At 37.8% G+C, this 23562-nt stretch overlaps 1 protein-coding gene across 1 annotated transcript in view; it reads left to right on the forward strand.

Annotated features, from left to right (window-relative positions):
* The first annotated feature begins 12601 nt into the window (after positions 1 to 12601).
* Positions 12602 to 23562, forward strand: part of sema3bl (sema domain, immunoglobulin domain (Ig), short basic domain, secreted, (semaphorin) 3bl) — a 47491-nt gene continuing 36530 nt past the window's right edge. The window contains exon 1 of the mRNA XM_062998450.1: positions 12602 to 12707. Within this exon, the coding sequence (XP_062854520.1) occupies positions 12602 to 12707 (106 nt within the window). The remainder of the gene's footprint in view (positions 12708 to 23562) is intronic.

A 23562-nucleotide genomic window follows, 5' to 3' on the forward strand; every position in this document is an offset into this window, starting at 1 on the left:
ATTTGCCCCCCTAGGTTTAACTGAGTGACTGTATGAGTATGTGATTAACTCCTTGTGCTCAGTATGACCCCAACTAGGATAAAGCACATTAAACAAAAAAATTAATAAACGCTGACACTCTGCATTAGCTCACAATTGTGTCATGATCAAGAAAAAAGAAAACTACCAACGTTCATCTTTTCTATTGATTCTAAAAAACTATTGTTGGTTGGTGGAGTCATGAACAGGGTGGAAGCAAGCCACGTGGCTTCAGCTAGAGCAGTTATAAGTGTTTATAGTGCTGAACGTAGATTTGTATACACTGTGTGTGGCTGAGTAATGGAGATCAATCAGTAAGTTTTACCTCCCTAGATTTTAATGTATGTTTATATTGCTGATTAGCGGTCGGGATAAACTGTATAGGTTTCTTTGGAGCCAGGAAAGGGTCAGTAGGAAGCACAGTCTTCCAGCTAGAATACATCACCATTACTAATAGATACAGTATCTGATTGTAGTTGGTGTGTGTGTTGAAATGGCTACAAATGTGGGTTGTCTTTTCCGCAACAGCTGCAGAAATGCTGGAATGTCAAATACTGCATTGTTCACAGATGCACATACCAAACTTTTATTACACACACACACACACACACACACACACACACACACACACATGTAGTAATGTAAATGATGTAAAGCTCCACTTTCTGAATGCCTTGCTATTGCATGTTTCTAATATTTCATTCATATGAACTCTTTTATAAATTCATATTAAATATTAATAATTTGTTTTCTTTGGCTGCTCCTCTATTTAGGGGTCACTACAGCGGATCATCATGTCATTACGGTCTGCATACCTGATTTGGTACAGTTCCCTTCCTGACAGTCCTAAATCTGGGCTCAATGACACATCAACCTATGACTTATTTCCTGCCTGTCCACTTTTGTTTGCTCTCTTGCTGACATTTTTTGGCAAGTTTAACCGTTTTATTTTTTTGGTGAGCATTTAGGTTAAAACAGTGAATTGAGAGTTAAGAGTTTAATCAAGATTGGAGTTGCACCTGAGCACCCTTTGGTTTCCTCTTAAGACTGTACCTGTGTTATCAAGTGATTCTAGTCTGTCTGTTATCAAGTCCTGCTTAAGTCTGCAGCTTTGTTTGGTTTTGAGTATTTCCAAAGTTGTATTATTTTTGTATTATATTCTTTCAGTTATTATTATTATGTCTTTTATTTTCGTGGCTTTCAGCCACAGTATAGTTGGTTTCAAACTTTAACTGTGCAGCTGTGGGGTTACGCTTGGGACCTCCGTCATGTGGGGCTGCTTTGCTGTGCCAGGACTTGGATGTCTTGACATTATTAAGGGAATGTTAAATTATTTGGTACAAAATAGGTTGGCTGTAAGCTGCAGCAGTGGATGAATAATAAACAATATAATTTAACATCTGAATGGCTTAAAATGAACAGAGTTAAAGTTTTGGAGTTGTCTGGTAAAAGTTCTGACTTGAACCCAGTAATGATACTGTGAAAAGACATGCAGCTAATGACCAAAGACCTTACAGTGTATCTGATTTTAAATTTCTCCTTAGTACTGTAACACAGGGTGGCATGGTGACTCGGTGGGTAGCACTGTTGCCCCACAGCAAGAAGGTCCTGGGTTCGATCCCCAGACGGGGCGGTCCGGGTCATTTCTGTGCGGAGTTTGCATGTTCTCCCTGTGTCTGTGTGGGTTTCCTCCAGGAGCTCCAGTTTCCTCCCACAGTCCAAAAGCATGCACTCAGGTTAATTGGAGACACTGAATTGCCGTATAGGTGAATGGGTGTGTGTATGTGTGTGTGTCTGCCCTGCGATGAACTGGCACCCCATCCAGGGTGTTAAAAAAGTGAGTGAGTACTGTAACACACTAATATTAAACAATTTAGTTGCAATTGAAGTTAACTGGTTGTCCAGCCACTTATTATAGTAACTAATACTTTTTACAAGGGCGATGTGTGTGCTAACAAAATGTTTTTTTTAATGTATTTTTTAATAAATTAAATAATGCTTTCCACAACGTGTTGTCCAACACACTATCATACACTATATGACCAAATATAGGTAAATACCCTTTTTAATTATTAAGTTTATTTGTTTGAGGCACCCTATTGTGAACAGATATACTGTACAGTGTAAAATCAGTTATATGCTTCTTACTTTGTGGCAACAATTTGGGTAAGGTCCTTTCCTGTTCCAGCATAACCATGCCTTACAAATGCCATTGCACTGAATGGGCAAAATATCCACAAACACACTTTAAAATGTTGTGAAATGCTTCCCCAGAAGAGTGGACACTGTTAAAGCTGTGAAAGGTGCGAAAGCTCAACATAAATACCCATGGTTTTAAAATGGTATATCTAACGTGCTGTGCTTATGGTCAGGTGTCTACTAACTTTTGGCCACATGGTGTTTAAAACACAAGACCACCCAAGAAACTTGCTATACTGCTAGACTAAAACCTATGTACTAACATACCACCATCACGGCTTTGTCAACAAAATGCATGAACTCGACCTAAAGATCCATAAACACAACTTTTGCTTTCTCAAACAATCACTAAACACACAGAGCAACAAACCAGTGTAAACACACACACACACACACACACACACACAGGTATGACAGTGATGATTAATGTGCACTGAGTTGTCTGAGGGTAAATAAATAAATTCACTTAATGCTCAAAGGTCATTAATGTCAAAGGTCAATAACGGTCACAATTATTGTCTGAGTTGGGGTCACAATCCCAGAATGCCTGAACAATTACTTTGCAGCTTCCCTCTATTGGGTGTGTGGGTGCTTAATGAGCAGTTTGAGTGAACACATTATTTTATTGTAAAGGTTGAATAATTATATAATAATAAATGATAAACTTTAAATTAAATGTAGACTATTCTTGGATTTCTTGCATGAACTGCAACTGGTAAAGTCTGTACCACATGTTTGATCCTTGTTCAAGGTCAGTGTCCATGAGAAATTGTACATGATTTTTTTCCACATACGTTTTCTCCAAGAACATTCAAAAACTGAGCAGCTACTCGAAACTTCCTCTTAATTCTTAATCTTTAATTGAATGCAAGCTGTCCAGGGTCTGAGGCTGCAAAGCAGCACCAAACCATGATGGTCCATCCACTATGCATTACAGCTTTGATGAGGAACTGGAATTAGAATGCAGCACATATTTTCCTTCAAACATAGCATTTTGCCTTTCTGCCAAAAAGTTGTCTGGTGTATTCTTGAAACATTTGACTACAAAGCATTTTGAAGCATAAATTGCTAACATGCGACAGTTTTCTTTTTAAGACACATTTAATTAGTTTAGGGCTTTATTTTTTGTGGTTTCATGAGCAAACAGACATTTAGAAATCCTTTTTAGGTTTATGCATCTTTATAGTTTTCTTTACATCTTTACAGTTTTGTCCTCTGTAATTTGTTATGTACAGTGGGGAAAATAAGTATTTGATCCCCTGCTGATTTTGTAAGTTTACCCCCTTACAAAGACTTGAACAGTCTATAATTTTATGGAAGGTTTATTTTAACAGAGAGAGACAGAATATCAACAAAAAATCCAGAAAAAAAAGATTAAATAAAGGTTATAAATTAATTTGTATTTAATTAAGGGAAATAAGTATTTGATCCCCTACCAACCAGCAAGAATTCTGACCCCCACAGGGCACACAAATTAGTCCTGTCCCTGTATAAAAGACTCCTGTCACAGAATCAGTTTCTTCCATTCAAATCACTCGACCACCATGGGCAAGACCAAAGAGCTATCAAAGGACGTCAGGGACAAGATTGTAGACCTGCTACAAGACCATCAGCAAGAAGCTTGGTGAGAAAGAGACCACTGTTGGTGCGATCATTCGAAAATGGAAGAAATACAAGATCACAGTCAATCGCCCTCGCTCTGGAGCTCCATGCAAGATCTCACCTGGTGGGGTAAGAATGATTCTGAGAAAGGTGAGGTCAGTCCAGAATTACACGGGAGGAGCTTGTCAATGATCTCAAGGGAGCTGGGAGCACAGTCACCAAGAAAACCATTAGTAACACACTTCGCCGTAATGGATTGAGATCCTGCAGTGCCCGCAAAGTCCCTTTGCTCAAGAAGGCTCATGTACAGGCCCGTCTGAAGTTTGCCAATGAAAACCTGAATGATTCAGAGAAAGCTTGGGAGAATGTGATATGGTCAGATGAGACAAAAATTGAGCTCTTTGGCATCAACTCCACTCGCCGTGTTTGGAGGCAGAGAAATGCCCAATGGGGATGGTGTTCTTGGGGTCATATCCAGCATTTCTCTGCTCCCAGCTCCCTTGAGATCATTGACAAGCTCCTCCCGTGTAATTCTGGGCTGACCTCACCTTTCTCAGAATCATTCTTACCCCACGAGGTGAGATCTTGCATGGAGCTCCAGAGTGAGGGTGATTGACTGTGATCTTGTATTTCTTCCATTTTCGAATTATCGCACCAACAGTGGTCTCTTTCTCACCAAGCTTCTTGCTGATGGTCTTGTAGCCCATTCCAGCCTTGTGCAGGTCTACAATCTTGTCCCTGACGTCCTTTGATAGCTCTTTGGTCTTGCCCATGGTGGTCGAGTGATTTGAATGGAAGAAACTGATTCTGTGACAGGAGTCTTTTATACAGGGACAGGACTAATTTGTGTGCCTCATGGGCACATAACCGGTCTGTGGGGGTCAGAATTCTTGCTGGTTGGTAGGGGATCAAATACTTATTTCCCTTAATTAAATACAAATTAATTTATAATTTTTTTTTGGATTTTTTGTTGATATTCTGTCTCTCTCTGTTAAAATAAACCTTCCATAAAAATTATAGACTGTTCAAGTCTTTGTAAGGGGGTAAACTTACAAAATCAGCAGGGGATCAAATACTTATTTTCCTTACTGTATGTATGGTTCACATAAATATATTGCAGATAAACAGCTTGCTTAAAAAGCAGATTCAGAATTTGTGAGGCTTTAAGCACATTCAAAACATATTTCTCCAATCTTGTTTGATGGAACAAAAAACTTTGCAGCACTTTGGTTCTAACAGGCTTTAGCAGATTTGTGTTCTTGGACTGTTGTTTACTTAAACTAGAGTAATGTAATGTTTACTATGGAAGCACTTATGTAAGTCGCTCTGGATAAGATCGTCTGTTAAATACCGAAAATGTAAATGGAACACCTTGATTGTTACACCAGTCAGCAGGGGATTCCTGCGGAGTACTTTAAAAAGATGATGACTATCCTATGCTCTTGTATTTCTTTCACCCATTTGTGAAGTTCCTGCTGCAATGAAGTTTTTGGCATTTCAGCCACAGTATAGTTGGTTTCAAAGTTTAACATTGCAGCTGTGCCACCTATTCCACTGCATTTTTAAAAGTTAATCTCTTTCATACCATTTGTAAGGGGAAATATATGAAATTAAATCCCAAAAGCATGGTTGACTAATCATTTTTATTTATGACATTTGTATGACTAAATTATTATAAACAACAACTTGTGTAGATGTCTTAGAGATTATTTTGTTTTTATTTACGTTTACTTTTGGTCGAGCATGTAGCCACTGATGCACCACTGTTTTCACATCATCATCATCACATGAAAATCTTCTTCCCTTAAAGGCAAGGCAAGACAGGCAAGGCAAGTTTATTTGTATAGCACCTTTCATACACAGTGGCAATTCAAAGTGCTTTACATAAGGAAAAAAATTCAAAGCATTAAAACATTCCTGAGATCTAGAACCTCAGAAAGACTTCTTGCAAACATTTAGTTACAATTAAGAGAACATGAACTTAAAACAAGAGAGATAAAAATTAACAACATGAAAAACTAAAAGAAAATATCAAGGCTAAAGAATAGAACATCAAGGCTAAAGAATAGTACTAATAGAATGCAAAATGTAGAGCTCAATCATAGGCACAAGAAAAAAGAAAAGCTTTTAACCTGGATTTAAACATTTCTACATTTGAGGAACATCTACTATCTCCTGGCAGTCTGTTCCAGTTGTATGCAGCCCAACAACTAAATGCTGCTTCACCATGTTTAGTTTGGAGTCAATTGAGCTTAGAGATCTATTGGGTTTATATTCTCTAAACATATCTGAGATGTATTCTGGGCTGAGCCCGTTCAGTGATTTATAAACCAGTAGCAGCACTTTAAATTCTATTCTGTAACTAACCGGAAGCCAGTGTAGAGATTTTAGAACTGGAGCGATGTGCTCTGTTCTCTTCGTCTTAGTTAAAACTCTAGCAGCAGCGTTCTGAATGAGCTGTAACTGTTTAATGGTCTTTTTGGGAAGTCCAGTTAAGAGACCATTACAATTGTCCACCCTACTGGAAAAAAGCTTCTTTGATTGGTCCAAAAAGGTGGAAATCAGATGGCGCTAAATCCGGACTATAGCTCTCTCTTAGTCTCTCAGACACGACCAATTACTACTCCTCCCACCCTCACCGTTTCCAACAAAAATATAAAAGTGCAGAAACTATGAATCCTTCATATATATACGACACTGATCTTGGCCGAATAGGCGAGAGGTTGTAGGAACTGGCTACAACTAATGTGGGATGAGATCTGAAAAAGAAATCTCAAATGAAAGATGCAAAGGCAGTAAAAAAAAAATGACAGTTTACAATATTCATGTTTCCAGGTTGAATGCTCATCAACACAATGAAAACCGAGAGCCACGTGAGCATACACACATACAAACAACAGAAGTCCTGCTCCTTTGACAAAGTCTGCATGACAGATGAGAACATCTGTGAGACCTATGACCACTGCACTGTGCATTTGTGTGTGTTTGTGAAATTTATGGTGTCTTTTCTACTCTGGAACATTGAAGTTAAACTTGAGTGTAATGGCTAAGGCTGGGCCTCTTTTTCTTACCTCCGCTTGGGGGTACTGGGGTTTAAAGGACATGACCTCTCTGAGGCTTGGCCATTATGTCTGGATGAAAATGTTTTTAAAGCTGCAAAGTTAGTGACAAAGAGACAATAAATAAGAATGGTTAACACTGAGGGATGCTCATATAGAAAAAAATAATGATGTGGTATTTTGTAGCTTTCTTCTTATAACCACCAACTAGAGGTAGAGAGAAGAGTCTGTAAGAAAGTGTGATGGCATGTCTGTGTTAATGCATGCATGTTTGGGTGTGTGCGTGTGTACTTTGGTCATTTCACAGGTCAAAGTGCAACCAGAAGTATCCCAGTCTAAACCATGCCCTTATTATAAGGTGAAAGGTCAAACCACAAAAGGGGTTTGAGGACATTATGGTTGCATTGGCAATGCACATGCCAGCAGGTGGGTAGCAGGTCACACACATCCTGATTCCTAATTAAATCTAATCCCTTGTGTAATGTTGCCAGAATGGGGGTTTTCACGCCAGTTGGGCTACTTTAGCATTTGTGTAGGTTTTAAAATTAATTATAAGATGTTTGTTTTAATCTAAACTCACTCTCTATTTATAAAAAAAAAACTCTTCTTGTATGAATTATTTTGATAAGAAATGACAGTGTTATGCTTTCACCATTGCAATGGCTTCATTCATTCATTTATGAATTCCCACCCGCTAGCTAAGCCTCTTCTAGTACAAACAATAAAGACACTAAAGTGGACAGATGAATGAGATTGTTGGATATCCTTTTCTAAAACCATAGGGAATTATATTACCCCCTCCCCATATGTGGAAGTCTGTCCGAAAAGTTAAGAAAGAGCTATGTGAGGTCAAGCACCAATGCTGCCTGGGTCACAATCAATATTCTAAATCATCTAAAAGCTACTCAATGAGGTTGAGGTCAGAGCTCTATGCAAGCCACTAGAGTTCCTCCACACCAAACTCGTCAAACAATGCCTTTCTGGACCTCACTTTGTGCACAAGGGCACAGCCATGCTCAAACAGGAAGGCATCCTGACTGAGTCACATTTAAAATGCACCTCCTTTCACATATATTAGCTTAGAGATACTTTAGATTTTTTCATGTTACTTTGTTTGATGAAGGGAGACGAGAGAGAGCAGCATTAATTTTGCTCTTTTGGATTTGATACAAGGTTGTTGCGTTGGTTGCAGTGTTAGATAAACACATTAACCCACTTGTATTAAAAGTTATATTTTTAAAAACCTTTCTACCTTTCTAACATGATAAACTAGGTAACAGCTAAAGTGACTAGCCATGATGTTCTTGTGTATAATGAAGCATATGGAACCAGAGAATTCTACCCACACCCAGTTTAGACTGTTTGAGGGCTGCTTTTAGAGCATTGATGAGCATGCCAGTGGCCCCAAGAAAACATTAGTCTTCAAATTGCTGTCTTTAAAAGTTGAATTGGAGTTGAAATTTAGAATTCCCAAGAGTTTTACCACTGCAGCCCAACATTTCATACCATCACTAAATCCAACTTGCATTACTAACATATGCAAAGTCTCCTGACTCTCTGAATTGCCAACCCTGAGAGAAAATAACTCTTTTATGGCTGCTTTATTGTAACATGTCACTGCTGTTGTAAACACAGAAATCCATAATGACTTTTGAACATTGCAATATTTAATATAATTTGTAAGCTCTTTCTTCACCTCATAATTTCTTTTCCCTCTGAAATCCCTGCTTTCTCCCTACAACACTTTCCATAGCAAAGGTGCATTGCTCTCTACTTCAGTAAAACTGAAGTCGCTAACTGACAAAAATGATCTCATAAGTTAAACTCTGACAGACCAATAAACATTAGCTTTTCTAAAGTTTATTTATAAGGAAGCAAAGTTTACCAAATCCCAGCTTTCTGGTCATTTTCAATTATTGGTCGCTATGGGCATAGGGCATAGGAAATGGAATGCTTATGTAATTCAGTGACAGCAGCTCCTCCTTGACACCCCTTTGTGTTCAAGAGGCTCCCAGTGTGCTCCAACTCACTGACAAATATGGAGACCTCAAAGGACTCTCGTTCTTTTGGGGTGCTGCTGGGTGCTTAACCAAGACCTGCTGAGATGTAGCACTTTCCTTAATTAAATCGAAATGTAGGTGGGATTTTACTCCATCAGCCTTCATTGTGTCACATTGTTCCACACTTTTCCATATTTTATTTTAAAAATCTACTATAACCTCAACATTATTTAACCTTTTCTGACTGAAATGTCATAAATGAGTAGTACTGAGAAGCTCCAAAATTGTGGGAAAAGTATTTATTTTAAGATAGATTTTTATCTAAGCATTATTATAAGTGAATGCATGGGATCATTCCCTCTTTTTGCATTTGAGACTTGGTAGTAGAGCTTTATTTTAACCTCAGGAATGTAACCGTATCTTTGCTCCACTCAAACTGACAAACTCAAATTATATAATAATTTATTAAAATAAGGGATTTGCTATCTTCACTTTAAAAGGCTGTAGCAGTTTATTACTTTACATTACTCTGTCATTTAAGGTATAGAAGTTGTCTGCATCTGTTTGGTTCAGTGAAGGCTTGTAAAACTAGCTCACATCCACACAAATATTTAAAAAAACATTTCTTGGGGCTTTCCTACATGAACACAGAGTTTTAGATCAGTGAGAATTAGGTTTTAAGAAATTAAAGCTCAAAGTTTAAATCGGCAAAAAGGATTTACTTTTGTATATAAATAAAATTAACCTTAAAATTAAATGCTAATGTCACAGCATATTTGCACATGCCCATGGCTTGTAGATACCAAAATGCATCCAGATAAAATAGCATACTACTGTGTTATATTTTTGTGTTTGCCATTATAGCATTCAATTTTAAGTTTGTACTTTATTACTAATATTCACTGACTGTTGACTGATTTTCACAGGCAATCCAAAGTCTTGAAAAAAGCATTGTAGAGGCTGTTATAGTTGCAAATGTGTGGGCCAGCACCATATTAATGACAATGGCTTTAGCATAAAATGTTCAACAACCTCATGGTCAGGTGACTTGCGGCAACATATACATAAACACAACATTGCTGATATGGTCATAAACATGATTGGCATAACTAACCCCAAAACATTTTATTACAGTCTAAAACTTCTGGACTGTAACCTAGTATTGTGCTTTATCATTCCAATTAAAAGTGAAAATACATCAAAGCTGGCCAGATTTTTCAAAGACTTTGGCAATATTTTCCAACATACTATTACGATATTGAAGCCACCCTGAACTGATTAATGAAGATATAATGAGCTTTGGAAAAAAAACAAATAACACAACATAATAATAATAAAAACCATCTGCACAATAACACTGGTGCAGATGGTTAACAAAATATAAAGTATGTTGTATTGCTGTTTAGAGAATATGATTAGTGTGAAAGTAACACAGATAAAGGGTCCTCATTACCTTAGTTAAACCTCATGACTGCCACTGTCTGTCTTGAGTTTGGCATGCATTTCTTGAGTTTATTTGGTAACTTCTATCTATCTACCTCAGTTGGTGGATTTCAAACTTTAGATTACTCATAAGCAGTTAGAGAAAAAGGGATTGTTTGGTCTATAAGGTGTTCCTGCCTTGCGCCCTGTGTTTATGGTAAAGGCTCAGGTAATAATAATAGTAATACATAAATAAATAAATAAAATTCTTTGGCTAGTCCATTTTACTCCCACATCCCCTAAAAAGGCATACTTCTATTCTCTATCGACACCTGCTCTCTTGGTAAGATCACAGCCTCCCATGGCTTCTCTTACCACTCCTATGCAGATGATGCTCAGCTCATTCTGTCATTTCCTCCTTCAGACACGTAAGTCTTAGCTCGCATCTCAGCATGTCGGCGAGATCTCTCACAATGGATGTCCGCTCATCATCTAAAACTTAACCCTAGCAAGACAGAGCTGTTACTTAGTCCTGGAGATCAATCTCCAACCCAGGGTCTAGTCATCTCTCTTGATGACTCCCAGATCAGAGAGTCTGATAATGTAAGAAACATTGGTGTTGTCCTGGATAACAAGCTGACCTTTCTTCTCATGTAGCCAACAAGATCGTGCCGGTTCCTCCTCTACAACATCAGGAAGATTTGACCATTTCTGTCCATGGAAGCCACTCAGATTCTTGTCCAGTCACTTATAATCTCACGGTTGAACTACTGCAACTCCCTCCTGGCAGGTGCTCCCATGTCCACTATTAAACCCTTACAACTCATTCAAAATGCAGCTGCTCGCCTGGTTTTTAACCAACCTAAACACTGCCTCATCACCCCCACTGCTGCATTCTCTTCAATGGCTTCCTGTAGCTGCCCGCATTCAGTTTGAAACACTGATGCTTGCCTCGAAAGCCAAAAATGGACCAGCCCCAAGCTGCCTTTGAGGTCTAATCAAACCCCACTCTGTACCACGCAACCTCAGAGCCACTAGTCTCGCTCGACTTTATCCTCCACCCAGGACTCGAGGAAGACAAGCATCAAGGCTCTTCTTTGTACTTGCACCCAAGTGGTGGAACGAGCTTCCCTTGTCTGTCTGAACATCTGAGTCTCTCATCTGAGTCTTCAAAAGACGATTAAAAACTCATCTCTTTACGAAGCACTTAAGCTGACATGTACTTACTAACGCTCTTATTCATTTTACTTACTAACGCTCTTATTCATTTTACTTACTAACGCTCTTATTTATTTTACTTACTAACGCCCTTATTCATCTCTTGCAAAAAAAAAAAAAAAGGGGTTTCAGCAGATTTATACTCTTGGACTGTTGTCTACTTAAACCAGTGGCATAACTAGGAGCTCATGGGCCCCAGTTAGTCATACCAGAGCCATATATATATGAATATGAATGGCTCTGGTATTTTTAATGCACAGTTTTAGATATTTTAATATTACTTAAAGAAAATATTGTAATATAATAATAACGACCTGGCGAGTGCAGCCAGGTCCCCCCCCCCCCCCCCCCCCTGCCATGGGCCCAAGTGCACCTGCCCCCCCTGTAGTTACGCCCCTGACTTAAACCCGAGTAAGTTAATGTCTACTATGGAAGCACTTCTGTAAGTCGCTGCTAAATGCCAAAAATGTAAATGTAAGATGGATTTTATTTTTCCATAAAAAATCTGACTAAAAAGCACATTTTATTCATTTAATTTTAGTAAGTTCTCCACCCTGGTGAAGTTTGTGTTGGGTCTGGAGCCTGAAGGTAAAAAGTGAATGCAAGGCAGGAATACACACCTGACAGGACACAATTGCACCATACATTCAATCATTTACACTTAGAGGCAAATTGAAGTGGCCAGTCCATTAATGACATGTTTGGCAGGTGGACTGGAGAGGAAACTGGAGCACAGCTGAAACCAGTACGAAAACCCCTAAACTGTGCAATACTGCTTACAGGCCAAAAATGATCATGCAATTACCTGTGAATGTACTGCTGTACCAATAATTACGTACACAATGGTAGTCTGCACCACGTTGCGCACTCCTGTACAGCCTCTGTAGTAAAGTGGAACGAACCGCCGGGGCTTTCCTCTCCAAGCTGATGTGTTAAAGGGCGGGTGCGCACATCTTCCACACACCCACACCCACACACACGCGCACACACACGCACTCACACACAGACGCAGCACGGGAGACAGAAAGGATCTGAGCGCACTTTGGAAGCTCCCGGCTGCGCTTCGCCGTGTATCACTGAAACATGGATCTATTTGCTTCTACAACCTGCTTATTTTTAGCGGCTTTCGTTCTTATCACGACTTCAGCAAACAAACTAAACGTCCCACGCCTTCGCCTCTCATATAAAGGTAAATCATCTGGTTTCTTCTTTAGTAACTTGACTTCATCCATAGTTTATACGATGCGACTGTATTGGAGACTGTAATCCTTGACTGGAATTACATGTTGACATATAGGGCAGAGATGATGAATAAAGAGGTGTATATACTGTTTTAAGGGTAAGATTTAAAGTAAAAATATTAATCTTAAACTGGTTAAATGATTAAGCACTTTAAGATCTGATGTGTACAAAAATATACAAGGGGTGATTTAAAATCACCAATCCACTTTATAGCATGAGGTGTAAGGAAACCTGAGTTCACTGAGAAAAAAACTGTAATGACAGATAATAATGTAGTGCCCAATGGTGTGAAGCATTTATTGCTTTATGTAATGTATTTGATTATGTGTAAATACTGTACACATTTAATCCTAAGTAACAATTGATGATACAATGGGGCAGCTTTACAACGTGAGTCCTGAAGACCTGGGTTTAATCCTCGCCTTCAGGCACTGACTGAAAGGGAATTGGTCGTGTCTTTCCAAATATCTTTATTTACATCTTATTATATACAATAGGGATTATTTACCCGCTTGTGTTTTTGTTTATTCTAATAGTTTCATTGTATATTTTAACACAATTTAATTCGACTTTGTAATTATGTATGTAAAGGTTATAAAAATTAAAAGTCTAAATATTAAAACTGCAGATAAAAGAACAATAAAAGTGGAATAAATATCCGTGTGCAATTTGCTCCTGAGAGGGAAGAACCTTTTTTTAGCACTCACTGGCAAAATTATTACACATTAAACATGCAATTCACCTGTCAGTAAATTTAAAGTATGCTGCAGGGTGAAGTAAAACAGCAAGAACAGTTGCACAGTAAACAAAAAGTAATGAGCTGTACCACACTTACGTACCTTCCTAAAGAAGATCATACCTACAGTGAAGTACAGAGGTGGTTCTCATATAACAATTGGTGCATTTCATATCAGAGAAGCAAACTAGACAGCAAGACAACTCCAAACTTGTTTCCAACAAGGGTTCCAGGTTTAACCACAATGTTGCAAAAAGCAAATTATTTCCTACCCTGGATGTTTGAAATTTCAAAGCTTTAAAACAAGGAATTTATGAGATTCAAGGTGATTATCAAAGATGGCACTGAACCCCCTAGTTTCAATTTTTTATTAATTTTCACAGTATAACAATATATTTATTTAACACAAATTTCACCTAAACTTCTTAATTAAAAAAACAATGCAATATTTTAGGCTACATGCAAATGACATATGTATTACAAACCTTAAAATAGTTACCCAGTGACTAGCACATTGTTTTCTATATTATTTATCACATAATATTATAATTTTCTCAGAAACTTTGCTATACAGCCTGATTGAGTCTAAGATGCATGCTCTAGCAGTGTTGCATGTTACACTGGGCTTAATAGGATTCTGCTCAAATGCACACAGTAAGCCACAAACCGCAATCCCACATCCTTCCCTCACTCACCTCTGATTTAATTTGTGCCCGTAAATCATGCACAGTTCTTGATCTCTGCACTAAAATGCTGTGTGTTCTATCAGTGGTGGTTAACTTAAAGTGGTTAAACAAAATGGGCCACTTTACTATCTAGTAATGTTGAGGGGTATATGACAGAATTTCTCTCAGGCTCTGTGTGCACTAGTCTTTCCAGTGCACTTTGTCATATGCCAAATACAGCTAAAGCCAAAATTTACATGCACTTTTATGTCATGTAATTAGACTGATTTCTCAGATTTTTCTAAACCAGATTAATTACAGAGCTCTGTACAGATCTCAGAAAGTGGATCAGAGTTTTTCAGGTCACATACAGTATGAAGCCTTTTCAAAGCAACATTAGGTCCCAAAATCAGGTCAGTAATAAAACTAAAACACTCCCTTTTAGTTAGAAGAAAATTTGTCCAGATGTTCAGATCCAAGAACAACAGTTAAAACAGTTAAGTAAATTAGACGCTGGTGAAATACAGATGACACTGTACACAATCAAACGAGTTTAACAATGCCAATGATGTAAAAGCTGGCATGCACTAAAGACAATCTTGATCCAAAATCATCAGAAGAAGAAAAATCAAAAGCAGAGGCTTGTTTTTGCCTGGGCAGCCATTTGGCCCATGTCAAAGTAAAGCTGGCAGACTTGTTTTGAAGTGGTTCTTGAATTACATTGTGACATTTGTAATTATTTCAGTTACCAAACACCTTTACTCAAAGGGATTTACTATTGTGACCAATTATAATGCATACTATTGAGGGTTAAGGGCTTTGCTCAGGGCCCAAAAGTGACAATTTGGGGGTGGTGGGGTTAAAACCAGTAACCTTTTGATCAAAAGTCAGGTACCTTAACCAGTAAACTAACACTGTCCACATGTTTTGATTAGGTTTTCTGATCCTTTCTCAGTACAAGAAAACATGCCAAAATTCATAATTGCTCACATGCTATATAGGTAATGGATAGAGACTGAGTTGAAACACACCAGAGTGTTCCTTTGAGGGTTCTAATAATTTTTCAGTTTAAGAACATTAGACAATTCCTTGGAGGGTTGAGAGATTGAGTTAGCATAACTTTAGAAACAGAATCTACTTTTAAGCAGTTGTAATTTAATCCAGTTTTCCTGTGAAAACAGTAAAAGAGGGCCAGACCAGCCTTACATTTCAAAAATGTTATATCTGATTTTCTTACACATATGCTTTCATGTAGCCAACTACTCCACCTTTCCCTCACAGCTGAAGTAACTTTGTTTCCCTACTGTAACAAATGATGTTTGACAGGCAGTGTATTAAACATGAGAACCTCAGTGTGAAAGGTGAGTCAGTGAGTTTTGAAGACAGAGCACTTTTTGCTGTACTTGTCAGAGTTCATATCAAATTCTGTCAGCTGTCAATAAAATGTATGGTTATTGGAAAAGTGGTGCCCCCCTGTTCTTTAAGCAAGAGAGAGAGAGAAGTAATAATAATACTGGACCACCAACATTCAACCAATCAGGACATGCAAACTCAACTTTTCTGTCAGTCCTCTAACTTCAACTTTTAAGTGTCCTAATGTAGTGTGAATGTGTTTTAAAGACACATGTTGATATGGAATCAGCCCTATTTGTTTAGAATTTGACTTTAAAAATAGCTAGCTTTAGCTAACTGCTTCTAAAATTACAGACTATACCTTTAAACACATGAACATGCAGGTGGTGCACTGGAACACGTGCATTTATGCTTGTTAACACAAACTACCAGGTGCAAACTGAATTCCTCTGAAAAACTGGGGCACATTTTAACTGAGGTTAGATTTGTCTAACTGACAAATTTATGTCAGCATCAAATAGCACAATTGCTCCTGTGTGTTGACCCCTAAAAAGGACTTCAGCAATCCTCAACTGACCACAAATGGTTCAATAAAAAACTGTGGTGACATGTTTCACAGTCAGTCTAGAGCAGTGGTCCCCAACCTTTTTTGCACCACGGACCGGTTTCATATGAGAGATAATGTCAGGGACCAGCGGGTGTGGGGGAATTTAAAATAGAATAACTATAGAATGGAAAATCAGTGTGAATCCTGAGCTTTATTCGCTGCAACGAGACGCTGCTCCCACCTAGTGGTGATTGGGGACAATAACACCCGAAGAGTATTGAAAATGTAATTGCTCTTGTAGCGATCTCTAATTATGACCCACGGACTGGTACCAGTACATGGCCCGGTGGTTGGGGACCACTGGACTAGAGGATAGATTATTCACATTTTTGGCATTTGGTGGACACTTTTATCCACAGCGACTTACAGTTGTGACATAATACAGTCTAAGCAATTGAGGGTTAAGGGCCTTGCTCAAGGCCCCAACAGTGGCAGCCTGGCAGAGGTGTGGCTTAAACTGGCAACCTTCTGGTTACTAGTCCAGTACTTAAACCACTAAGCTACAACTGCGCTGACTATAATAATTATAATAATTTAGTTGGACAGGTTAGCTTAACTTACAAAAGGGACTTACAAAGGAGTGGCCTACAGTCAACAAACTCCCAACTTATAAAACTTTGTGAATATGTAGGACCTAAATCGTTTGTGCAAGTTAAATTTAGCTTGGATTTGGAAGAAAGTCTGCAAAACCACAAGGCTAAAATGCAAATTCATGGTTAAATTGCTAAAACAACCCCAATCATCTAAAATCTTCAATCTAACAGCCACAAATGAGAAGAACAGCAAGTTTCTGTAAGTAATGGCCTTAATGCGTCTGTGGCTGTATAAAAGCTTGAATCATTTGAGTCATCTTTTTAAAGATGAGGCTATTAAAATTGTTGAGGCTATTAAATCAGCAAAGGGGGGGGGGGCAAACTCTGTATTGATGCCTGTGGTTTTGGATGTAATGCTGACCAACCCACACATCTTTAACCTTCTGGGCATGTAGTGTATAAAGGGCTGATTCTAATTTTAATTTTGATTTTAAAATAATGCCTTCATTATTAAAAAAAAAAAGCTACAAGCTCTTGTATCAAGAATGATATATATTCTTACCTTTTGTTTTTCTGAGTGTAACAAAAATAGTTTATCGTATTTTTATGGCATGAATTCCTTGTGAAATAACCATAAATTAAAAAAAAGAAACACGTCCACTTCCATCACTTTCCACTGACATAGGTCACAAAAATACAAGGCTACCCCAAAACAGTTCATTTTGAAAGAAATGGTGATTGAAAAGAAGTATTTCAGATTTTGCTGTATTATTCTGCTCTAAACTTTAAAAAATTAGTGCTGGTTATTACACATTAACATGATAGAACTGATTTATATAGGTTTATAATTCAGATTTATAAATAATTCTGATTTTGTAACTAAAAGACACTCTAGATATATGGTTGCAATTGTCTAAAATGCCCTATTTCATAATTTTGGTTTTAGGATTTTGGCTTTTTTTTACCCATTTCTAACACCCAGTGTTTCTGGGTTGTGCTAAACTCACTGAAAGCCTGACTGGGATAAAGTGCTCACTTAAAATGAATGTATAAATGCTGCAGTGTATTTATACCATATTTCATCTGGTGTTAGGCTTTAGTAGTGGGTATGTGGTAAGTGTCTCTGAAGAATAGTCTCGCTAGGCAGCTTTCCTGTGCAAGTTGGTCTGATAAAAATCTCTTGGGATTTCCCTCCAGACCAGTTAAATATTTAGCTTCTTTAAATGGGGATACTTGTACCTCCTATCTGAAAGTGTTGAGCTAAGTGTTGACCTACACCCTGACCTGACTGCCCACTGATGCCCGCTAATGAGTGTAAATGTTCTCTGAGACACAAGCAGGATTAATTCTTTGAAATAAATGTCATTGGAAAGGTATAAGCTATATAATAAGCTATTGTTAAAGTTTGATCAGTACATTTAAAGAAATATTCTTTCATACTTCTTTAACCTTGTTCTGTTTTCAAACTAATCTTTATCTTTTCCATGTGAAGTGTATAGGCACTTACCATAAATAAAGATTTCCTGTCTGTTTACTCTAACTTACTGTAGGATTAGGAAAGCTTTAGGCAAGTGGATAATTCCATAGAATACCCATTTATGCCAAGATTTAAACACAGTAGGAAAGTCATGCTGCACAAATCACTTATAACTCAGCTACAGCTCATACACAGATAAGCGTACACTCTGTATATACTGTAATATGTCCAAAAGTTACCTTTTACGTAATCTGTCCATAGAATATTGCTTTAAAAGGTGCTTCTAAGTTTCTAAGTTTTAGACACTTGGAGATAATTGCTCTCAGTGTGGTTCAGTTGAGTCCTAGAAAAATAGATATTTGCAGCTTTAACCAGATGTTTATTCTGCAGGACTGGCTGAAATCAAGTTGTGTTCTGATAGTTAAGTTGGTTTACTAATTAAAATAATTTTAATTACATAACAAAGAGGTAAATTACTTTTCCTCAGGTAATACAGGTGTAGGATCACTTTATTCCTTTATTTTTTGATCACCTAAAAAAGCTAGTGTATAGCAATAAAAGCAATAGGAAAACACATTATAGACATGCCCACACGAGCTCCTTATCACACTGTAATGTTTACTTTAAAAAAAAACATGGCAGACATCCCTGCTAAATGGGCACATCTTATAATAATAGGATTGCGGGGGGAAACAAATCTGTAGTGCCAAAACTGAACCTCATGAGTCTTTGCAGTTTTGTCAGTTTTGGTGTGGTTCTGTTCTTTTCTCTGTACAACAAAACATTTCAGTATTACTGACACATATCCTACATACGCAGAAGGTTACTATTGAATTATTATTGTAGCAAGTTTTACAGGATAAGTCTTTCCAGCCAACACACATAAACCAACACCTTTGAACCCTTAAAGTCAGACCTTTACCTGAGCAGAATTCCTAAGTACATTTACTCTCTGTCTACTTTAAACACAGGCTGTGGTGTCGGTGCAGAATAGATTGGTCATAAGGGATTCTGCTGTATTTTAAATGGGAAATGGAGGACAGCCTGTAAATGGAGCCAGAGGGGCAGTAAATGTGTGTGTGTGTGTGTGTGTGTGTGTGTGTGTGTGTAAGAGATTCCCTGGTGGGTAGTACTGACTCCCTCATAAGATGTGTAACTTTTGTACACACATGTACACACCTCTAGTAGATTGGGCAGCATGGAAAAACGCATGCCTTGCCTCCCACATGCACATGCCTCTCAACACACACACACACACACACACACACACAAGCAAGTTTTCTGAGTATATGGTTTACATACGTTTGAATGTGAATTAAACACATCTCTGATTTTTAAAGCCATATTAAAGTTTGTACAGCTTAATCTTGATGTAGTGAAATAACTACAGTTATGTTTTGGAATTAAAGGCACTGCTTGTGACACCAATCACAAATATGATGGACAGTCTTAAACAGATGCTAACATAGCTGCGCAGCGGTAAAACACGCTAGCAGAGCTGACATTTCGAACTTGTCGGTTTGAAACTCAGCTCTGCCATCTAGCTGGGCTGGGCGGCTACATGAACAAAGATTGGCTGTTGTTCATACAGGGTGAGAAGCCAGATAGGGACCTCATAACTGATGTAATTACGACCTCTGCTGGCTGATTGATGGCGTTTGCACAGAGTCGAGGAATAATGCTTTGATCAGGGTGTGGCTCTCCTTACACAAAGCTGATCCGTATATGAACTGGCCTCGTGCGGGTGAAAAGATGCAGTCGCTCCCCTCAATCAGAAGTGGAGATCAGCATCAGTAGAGAGGAAGTGTAATGCAATCGGGTAATTGGATTGAGGATGTACTTATTTGACATACTATTTATATGCAGGTTGAAACAAAGCTGATATTTTCCCTGGGAATCTTTCAACTTCAACCTGCTCTTTAGTAGCTTTAGCTTTTAATCCAACAGATAAAAAAAACATACATAGACGAGTACAATAGACGACAATAATACTACTTTACATGTAGCCACATGTAGTTTAAATATATGAATTATTTCTGGGTTACCCAGTTCACGGAGCAATATCATTCTTAGAACTCTCTCTCTCTCCCTCTCTCTCTCTCTTCTTTCCCTCCCTCTTTCTCTGCCTCTGCCTGAATTCTCTTAGCCTTCTGGAAAGATTTAAACATTAGGAAGGGAGGTAATAGGGAGGTTTGGTAGAGCAATGAGCCAATTGAACTAATACATCGATCTTCACAGTTAAATATGGAAAGAGTTAGAAATATAGAGGAGTTACTGGTGCATTCAAATGAAACTTGTAAATTCGTGCTTTTGACATAGGAGGCGTAGCCCCATACACTTGTAAAATGAAAGCATGATGCTCAAATATATGAACATTTTCTTTGGATGATATGTTACCAAGACACATTGAGTTTCGTGAATTTTAAGCACTTTGAAAAAAAGTAAGTACAAAAGCACTAAATACCTGAACAGTGGGTAATTTAGGATTTTATTCTGTTAAAATTGTTAAAACACTCCACTGTTAATATACATTTGTAAAATAAAATTTTCTAGAGGTTGTGTGTACTAGACAGAGATTTTTAACATTTTTTAACAGCACAAACTGTTTCAATTGGACTGCAAAAGTAGAGATGTCAGTGTCTCGTGCTTCCACATATGGATCAGTATTAAGGTCTAAATTTAGATGTTACCAAATATAATTACATGCCAAAGTAATGTATTTAATGACTATATACACTGAAAAGCTATAACATTAAAACCACCTCCTTGTTTCTAAACTCATTGTTTATCAGCTCCACTTACCATATAGAAGAACTTTGTAGTTCTACAATTACTGACTGTAATCCATCTATTTCTCTACATACCTTTCTTAGTCTGCTTCTCCCTGTTCTTCAATGGTCAGGACCCCCACAGGACCACCACAGAGCAGGTATTATTCAGGTGGTGGATCATTCTCAGCACTGCAGTGACACTGACATGGTGGTGGTGTTTTAGTGTGTGTTGTGCTGGTATGAGTGGATCAGACACAGCAGGGCTGCTGGAGTTTTTAAATACCGTGTCCACTCACTGTCCACTCCTACCTAGTTGGTCCACCTTGTAGATGTACAGTCAGAGATGATTGCTCATCTATTGCTGCTTTTTGAGTTGGTCATCTTCTAGACCTTCATCAGTGGTCATAGGATGCTGCCTACAGGGCGCTGTTGGCTGGATGTTTTTGGTTGGTGGACTATTCTCAGTCCAGCAGTGACAGTGAGGTGTTTAAAAACTCCATCAGCACTGCTGTTGTAGTGGTCCTGGGAGAGTCCTGACCATTGAAGAACAGCATGAAAGGGGGCTAACAAAGCATACAGAGAAACAGATGGACTATAGTCAGTAATTGTAGAACTACAAAGTGCTACTATATGGTAAGTGGAGCTGATAAAATGGACAGTGAGTGTAGAAACAAGGAGGTGGTTTTAATGTTATGTCTGATCAGTGTATATGTTATTGTTTTGTCTAATATGCCATATGTGACAAAGCCAAAATGGTTGGGTGGGCTCTGATATCTTACATCTTCCAAGTAGTGTTTCAGCTTAATTATTTTACTCAACCAATACCCTCACTAATTTATATGGAATGAATGCGCTGTGTGTTTATGAAACACAGTCAGTAGCAAAGATATTTGGAAATACTGATGTTTGTTGTCTTGATGTTTGTCCAGAATGCTCATTTCTTAATAAAGTTTTACTTTACTGATTTTATCCCACTTAAGCAATTCTAATTCCCTTACTGCTGCACTGTTGCAACTAAATATCAAATGACCTATGGCCTGGTATTGGTCTGTGGCCCAGTAAATGGGGAAACTCTTTTTACAGTATAAATGCACTTTCATTATAATTACATATGAATTCTGTAACTTCTAGAAGATTTTCTTCTAAGTATAAATTGACTGTAAAACATGTTGGGGAATTAAATTTCATTTTGCAATGCCTCAGTTCCAGTTGGCACTACAGACCACATTGTGCATTTGTCATGGTTGAAAACAGAAGAAATGAATTTCAGGACTAGCGGGACATTACACACCTGCGTATGTGTATTCACTGGGGGTTGAATAAAATGTACTGTAAAACATAAATGTAATAGAAACTTACTTTTCTGTCCCCCACTGAAACATAATGGAAAACATGAATAGGCAGACCAGCATGGCGTGGATGATTGAGAGCATTGAGAGATCTGGGTTCTGGTCCATGTACTGGCTGAAACAATCCTGTGTTCTGTAGGATTTCACCAGAGTTTTTACTGACTTATATGCACTCATTCTTGGATTTGATATCACATACACACATGCACTGTACATATACACCAACACACACCATTCCCCAAGGCTGAAAACTAGCCAAACAGCTGTCCAAGATGTAAGCAATCTGACAACCTCAGTTTTACTTCAGTGGTCATACAGATGAGCAAATTAGACTCCAAATCCCAAAAACATGTCTCAGACCAGTTTCATAATATGTGTATATGTCAGCATGTCTTGTACTTTATTTAATGAGATAAGATTTGACAGTCCACTCCATTAGCTCCAAATTCTTTTGTTTTTATTAAAAATTAGACTCCAGTATTGTCACGTTTTCCCCATGTTGTAGGTTTTTCTTCCCTTGGTTAGCCTTTGTTTGTGTATGAAGACTATAATCATGTCTGGCAGCATCAGACTCTCATCACTGGGTATGCAATTAATGCTTGCTTTTTTAGATCTGATTTTCAAATATCTGTAATTATTGCTAATGGTTGCTTCAATTCTAAATGTTGTGCATAATTTACAACAAAAATAAAAGAACTTTGGCCGCGTTGCTGCATTGAGACACTGCAGGTGTAAAAGCAGGGTTAGAGAGTTACTTGTGAGATGAGAAATGTATTATCTCTGATTAGAATATGTATTATTTTGTAACACTATCGGGATATTCTGCTTAGAGACATCTTTTATTTGTTCTTGCTCACAGTGAACAATAAATCCAGCATTACAAAAATGTTAATTATGTAAAGTAATAAGACAGTACTTATGTGAATTTCCCTTTAAACCGTTCCTCTGTCACATGTTTGCCAGACTGCTGTAAGACTGCTTTGTTTTGCAGTGTATAAAGTGCTTCTGTAAAATACTACAAGTTAATTCTGGTATAAAAATGGTGTGGCATACAGCCTTTTTATACGTAAATTGCATAAATAAATTAAATATATATGCAAACATAAATGGATACAACATAATACCATATAAAATGTATACTATAAATATATTTAATATATGTACATACACACATTTTATTATGGGTATTTCATATATGTTATAAACTTATATCTACATATATTACATATCTCCAGATGATACATGTACTGTATGTTATAATAATATATCCCCTTACATGTAACATACGATATGTGGAAAAACCATTATTGA

The sequence above is a fragment of the Trichomycterus rosablanca genome, chromosome 7, assembly GCF_030014385.1.
Source record: "Trichomycterus rosablanca isolate fTriRos1 chromosome 7, fTriRos1.hap1, whole genome shotgun sequence".
NCBI lineage: Eukaryota > Metazoa > Chordata > Actinopteri > Siluriformes > Trichomycteridae > Trichomycterus > Trichomycterus rosablanca.